This window comes from Protobothrops mucrosquamatus, unplaced genomic scaffold, assembly GCF_001527695.2.
Source record: "Protobothrops mucrosquamatus isolate PMUCROS unplaced genomic scaffold, P.Mucros_1.0 scaffold332, whole genome shotgun sequence".
Classification (NCBI taxonomy): Eukaryota; Metazoa; Chordata; class Lepidosauria; order Squamata; family Viperidae; genus Protobothrops; species Protobothrops mucrosquamatus.
The window spans coordinates 260,477-267,457 of record NW_015386671.1 but is presented as its reverse complement, the minus strand read 5'-3'; the positions used below and the strand labels follow the sequence as shown (position 1 = coordinate 267,457).

The window sequence follows — 6,981 nt, the reverse complement described above, 5'->3', positions numbered from 1 at the left end:
GCAGAAACAATTCTTACTTGTATATTAAGAAAGAGTGTTTTACTTTAAAAAACTGTATGTCAAGGACAGAATAGAAAAAAATTACTAAAAACAAACACTTTTTAGTAGGACTTACCTCAATTATTTGTAGGAAATCAAAATTCTCTTCAGTGCTTTACATGTGATTGACCTTTGCCATAAATGTTTTTCCCAAAAGCTTTTGTGCTTTCTCCAGCTTCCACTTGCAGTCTTACATTCGATACAGAAAAAATAGATGACACTGTCAAGAAAAATATATTTCATATTACTGTTTTAGAAAAGAGAAATAAACTGCTTTCTTGGCCAACTTCTATATAAACAAATTTTAAAAGAAGAAAAAGCTTAAAAATACTAGTGACAACAGTATTTGAAGACAAAATTTTCTAGGGCTTCTGTATATAATGAAATAAATGAAGAAGCTGGTACAAACCCAAATATCCTCAGCAAAGATAATCAGAACTACTATGCTAATCATTCCTGAGGGCTAGAACTTTTTCAAATTGTGTGCCTCAAACCTCAAGCCAATAGATTAGTATAAGTCAAATTGCTTTCAAATTCTAATTTTCTTTAAATATTTTAAATATTAAAAAATAAGAATTTGATCAAGAATACTGAGGGAAATGTTCTCGTGAAAAAATTCAACCCCAATTGTTCATCATTATTATTTTCCATAAAACAAAGGAGTTATGAATTATATCAGGACTCTAATTAAGAACACATGATTCCAAGAACTGCAATTTTGACCTACTGTAATTGCTTGCCTGCAGCAAAACAATATCCAGCTGAAAAACTTCAGAAAATAAGTTCCCAAAGTGAGCTGTAAGAATCTGTCACTTATCTGATGCTCATTTCTATCAATATAACATCAACCCTCATACTTAACTGTATCCCTATAACTGATTTTTTCAGAGGGTTCCTCTGAAATGTCTCACCAAGATGCCAGTCATAATTCATTATCTTTTGCTTTCTTCGACTCTCCAGCTATTTGACCCAGTGAAACTGAAGCTGTCTTCTTCAAGATTTTCACCATCTCCCATGGGATTCATTCTGAAGGTAATGGTGGTATTGGCTTTCTATCTAAGTTCTGCCAGTTCCATTCTCACTATTTTTTCACTCTGGAACTTTATTCTGTCTGATAGGGTGTTCCGTTTGATTCTAGATTCCAACATACCTCTATTGTGTCCTTATACCTTTCATCAATGTTCATTTCAGGTGAGACTTGCTTGTTTCATATTACTTTAGATAATTCTGATTTTTAAATCCTTATGTCTCTCTTTCCCTTCCCCCCTCCCTGTAATGGGCAGTCAATTGATATTAACTTCACCATTGACTACTTACCTTTAACTTACATGCTGAAATCTATCACTAACGAGAGACACTATTCTACAGATATTCTATACTCCCAGTATATCAATTTTCTCCCAAACAATCCTCCTTAAACTCCAAACACATTAACTTGCTCCCAAGCAGAGTACTTTTGAAAGATGTATTTAACAGAAACAAATGCCTATCGGAAAGTAAAAAAAAAGTTCTGAGACACTCCAATGAGCTAGTTAGGCACAATGTGCCTTCTAATAATAAAAAGGGAGCTTCTGTATTATAATAAAAAAGCAAAAAAATGTTGATCAGCAGTAGTGTCTGTATTGAAAGTTTTAGAATGCTATCTGGTGACCATTACCTTTGCCTAACATAAAACTCTATACTTTTCCACATTTTTAACAAAAACTCCATTTTTCCTTTTCTACCTATTTCTACCTTTCATAGATATATAGCCGAACATTTTAAACCATCCAGTAGAGATTAGTCCAGTTAATATCATTCAGTTTATTAATCTGCTAGCAGTTCCACATGAGAATAATTAAAATATTTTCTTATATAATTTAACATATCAACATTTTAATAAACAAATGTTATATTATTTTATTACTGAAAATAAAAATTGCCCACTTGTAATGGTTTCATAAGATCTGTGTATGAAAGAAAGAGAGAAGGAAGATGGAGAAATTAAAAGAGAGAAAATAGTATACATAAATTTATTCTTTTCACCATGGATACTTGAATATTTGGGGGGAAAAAACACCATCTATGTTTCTAATTAGTAAGCAAGATTAGTAGTTTCTAACTTGAGTTATATATATTTATATTTTAATTATTAAGATACAGTAATTGCTTTAGATTTGTTGCATATGATTTACTACATAAATATCTATTGATACAAATTTTAAATTACCGGTAATACATAATTTAAATAGGAAATATTTACTGATACATGGAAAAGCATCAATATCAGTTATCATATCAATATTTTCTATAATCTTATAAATTGTTTTCAATACATTTGCAATATCAATGCAAAATAAATATAAACAAATAATACTTAATATAGGGGTTATCCTTTCTTGCATCTTGATTTATGCTTTGTAATGATTATCTACTATGGACAGAAACAGTATTTCTAAACTCAGAAATTTACTGGAGGCATTTAGCAGAACCTTGTCTAAAAATATAATGATTTTCATCTTTATTCTCACCCTTCAAAAGGTTTCACTGCTCCTGATGTTTAATGTTATGCAAAGACATGTTTCGGCCAATGAATATCGCCTTATGGTTATGCTTCTGCAAATAACCTGCTGTGAGCTGATAAAAGGATTAATGCAACCAAAATTCTTAATCTGTGAAATTACAAATTAAATTCTCATATTAAAAATACCACCCTGAGGTATTTTTTGTGGTTTTAATTCCCCTCTGGTGTTCTGCATACATTGCACTTGTTAATGACTAGGAGAAGACTGTCTCTGTTGGCAGCCTGCTGTACAGTGATAATGTGTCGGTATTTAGTGCCCTGATAGGACTGGACGTAACCACCAATTGATAAACTAAGTGTAAGTTGATAATAAATCCATATAACTGAAAAAAATACTATAGGATCCATAAACTACTGAAATCCTAACAGAATAAAAAATACCAGCATTTGCATTTCAGATATTAAGCTATATTTAGTTTTTTACACTAATTAAATGGAAAAATAAACATTTATTTCCAAATGTACTTGTTAAATGGTATTGAGATACTATAAAACAATCTGATTGCTTTATGCTATGGGGAAATTTCAAATTGTGGATAAGGCTGCGCAAACCATATGAAATAAGTATATAACAAAGTATATTAGTCGGAGTAAAGCAACTCTTGAGCTCTAGAACTCAAGCCTGACCGCCCTCTCCACCAACTTTCTTAAAAAAGGGAAGATTAGATAGAAACTGTCCAGGATGGCTAAGTCCAATAATGGTCTGTTAAGAGATGGTGCACTGCAGCTTCCTTCAAAGCTGAAAAGACCACCTCTTCTCACAGAGAGGAAAACATCATTCCATAATTCAACCATAGATAATCTTCTGGCTGAATCTAACTCTTCACGAACCCATGGACCACAACATGCGAGGTCACCTTTCCTCCACTGTCACCTGGACTCTAACCAAACCCATGCCCCCTGTATTGACTATCTAACCATCTCATCCTGTGCGTACCCTTCTCCTTCTGCCTTCAAAATGTGTGTGTGTGTGTGTGTGTATACACACACACACGTATCTATCTATCTATCTATCTATCTATCTATCTATCTATCTATCTATCTATCTATCTATCTATCTATCTACCTACCTACCTACCTACCTACCTACCTACCTACCTACCTACCTACCTATAAAATCAATACAAGAAAAGGAAAAAGAAAAACAGAAAAAGAGAAAAAATACAAGGAAATGGCTTCCAATTTTCTTTTACAGCGGTTTTAAGTCTTCTTTTTCTTTACTTCCTCTTACTTACAGCTTAGGGTATTGATACAAAGTTCTGACTCTTATTCTTCTGGCAACCTCAAACATTGTTAATTGATATTGTTGTAGTGTCTGTTTGATTTGTCTATCTTCTTTTGGGTCTGCCTTGTGTTTTTTGACATACACTTTTTGCATATGCCTTGTATATGCTGGTTTTAAGTACAATTATGTATTTACCATACTTATTCTATGGTTATAACAAAACTCTCTTCTTTCTATAATCTGTCCTTTCTAATCATAAAAGCCATAAATCATAATTTTTATTTTTTTCTGCAAAAGTCCACTAGGGGTTTCATACAAAATATTCAGCAATAAACATGGATATTGTCTTTGCTCTGATCAAAATTCAATTTACCACCTCAGAAATTTCCATCATCTACATCAACCATTGTGCCTAACGCCAAGTTTTCTATTTATATGCATAGGATAATCTTGCTGCCATTATCATATACAAAAAAAAGTTCATAACTTTTTTCCAAGTGTTTACATCTGCCAAGAAAAGACTGAGCTCAGTTGAATATTAATCTTTAATATCCTCTGAAACAGTTATGTGTATTTGAATACAAACTTTTCTAGCTTTTTTATATGTCCAAATCAATTCAAATCTGAGCAATTTTATCAAATAGTAAAATTATTCCTCATTATGGCCCTGCAGTTACCCCTGTGATCCATCCCTCCAAAGCAGGGAATGGGTCATCTTCAAAAATTGCTACTAAGCAGATATTGGCAGATACAATAACGGGAAAAATATGTGGCTTTGTTGCTCTCGATTTAAGCCCTTATATGGATTCTTACCTAAACTCAGTTAGATTATCTTAATCTAATGAAGAGTCTAGGAGCAATCCAGGTGTTTCATCTTGCATTTCATCTCCTAAAGTTTGGGTCAGAGAACAAAAGCAGATCCCAGTTCTGTGTGAAAGGCCCCACATGGACAATATGGTCTAGGTCCGTGATAGCGAACCTATGGCATGGGTGCCACAGGTGGCACGCAGAGCCCTCTCTCTGGGCACGTGCACTGTTGCCCCAGTCCTAGGCCTTCAGCTGGGTTTTATAAAACCTTTTCACTTTAGGCCTCCGCCGCCGTGTGCAAAACAAAAAGGTTCAATCAATCAATTTTAACTTCTCATAGGAAAAAAAAGATCTTGCAAAGTTGGAACTGATTGATTGAACATTTTAGTCCCGCCCAGTCTGCTGTTACCACCGAAGCTATGTCCACCCAATGGGCCACGCCCACCCATCACCCGATGATACATAAGTGGGTTTTGGGTTGCAGTTTGAGCACTCGGTCTCTAAAAGGTTCGCCATCACTGGTCTGCTAGGTTTTCTGCCACTCTCTTATTCCAGTTGTAATCAAAGTCTCAGGTAGAATTGCCACCTAGATCTTCAGAAAAAATCCCAAGCTTCCTCTGAAACCCAGCCATGTCTTTCAGGCACCCAAGGCAAATTGATCTAACAGCTGTCTTACCCTTGCCAGGCCAAAAAGCAACCACTGAGTGATCTGACAATAAATTAATAACAATATCCTCCAGATCAGACACAACTGTCCTGAGACAAAAACTTGATCTAATGTGCAGCCCCCAATTTATGTTCAGCCTGTTATGACGTGACAGATGTGTAGGTGCCATAGTTGCCACAAATTCCTGAGCTGTCCCAGATTTCTGCTAACATCATCAGGCTGGCAAATTGTAAACACTGATTACTATCAGTTTCAATATTTCTATTGCCAGGCCAGCAATGGAATCCAATGGCTATTCCTTACAGGTTAACTTCAACCAAGAAACTTCCCAAATGGTCTGCAAAAAGAGCTTCTGAAAGCCAGCAAAAACTTGTGGATGACAACTGTCACCCTACTTCCTCTCCCCTGGAATTTTGGTTGGTGCCAGATCCAAAATCTATTTGCAAGAGGAAAACACTGTTGGTAAGCCCATCCAGCCCCAAAAGTCCTCACAGCCCAGGATTAGCTACCCCACACCAAATTTTTCAGGTCCTTTTCAAGGACTCCCCCAGATCTCCCTCCTGCAGACTAAACCACCCCAGCGAATCAAAGCACCAATTGTCTAGGGCCACATCAAATATTCCATCTCAGTCTTGGGGGTGGCAGGTAGGCAAAATAAACCAATATCATGGCATCTCAGTAAACAAGTGAATAATCTTAGAAATTAACCTAATTTCTGCTTTGCGTTTCTTAGTTATTTTGGAAAGTAGAAGTAGTGTTTGAGAATCCAACATTATAGTTTGGATATTGAAGCTGCTTAAAAATACTGCAGGTTATAAAGTAAAAAAGCACTAAATATGTAAATTTAAATTTCTCCCCTTTTCTCTTTATGGCATCTCATATAATTTTCTTAATCACACACATAATCAAATATAAAGATAATTATTTATAGGCTCAAGAATAGAGAAAAAGAAAAAACAATTTTTCCTCATCTCTCTCTCTCTCTCTCTCTCCCTCTCCCTCCCTCCCTCTCCTTCTCTTTCATATAGAAAACTCTTTTGTTACATAGGTGTTTTGGAATACTCACTATCAGTTAGATCCCATAGCCGTGGAGGAAGATCACTGAAGTACTCATGGCTCAAAGCTGCCTGTGCTGACAATCTGTTTTTGGGGAAACACTGGAGTAATTTGGAAGCCAGATCCTCTGCATGATCCATGTAGCTTAATCTATAATAAAGGCAGATTCAAATTAGTCAATGTTCACACACATACATATTCACAAATATACTCTTTAATGCAATATAGCACTGGGACCAAGAAAAGCAGAAACATTAACTAAAGTCCATATACATGACCATATTTTACTATTTTATTAAAAAATAAAATTAAATAAAATAAAAATGTACATTTCAGAATGCTTCAAAGGCATTTCAGGTATAACCCTGGTAAACTATGAGAAACATGACCACTAATAATAAAACTTTATTAGACCTGTAATACAAAATTTCTTAAAATGATTATAAACTTAATTTATAATCTATATTAAATTAGTTGCATTTCATTCCACTGAAAATAGTGAGACTAAACAATGACATTTTTAGAATGGAATGTAGAAATAATTTACAGCCCAGTTCTAAAAATAATTATTCAGAAATAAATTTCACTGAGCTTAATGAAACTTTTTCGGATAATTAAGTATAG

At 34.6% G+C, this 6,981-nt stretch overlaps 1 protein-coding gene across 1 annotated transcript in view; it reads right to left on the bottom strand.

Moving 5' to 3' along the window:
* Positions 1–123: 123 nt before the first annotated feature.
* CDK14 (cyclin dependent kinase 14) overlaps positions 124–6,981 on the bottom strand; it is a 197,176-nt gene continuing 190,318 nt past the window's right edge. The window contains exons 13-14 of the mRNA XM_015815272.1: positions 6,368–6,507; positions 124–259 (exon numbers count right to left, since the gene is read on the bottom strand). Coding sequence (XP_015670758.1) covers positions 147–259; positions 6,368–6,507 — 253 coding nt within the window. The 3' untranslated portion in view covers positions 124–146. The remainder of the gene's footprint in view (positions 260–6,367; positions 6,508–6,981) is intronic.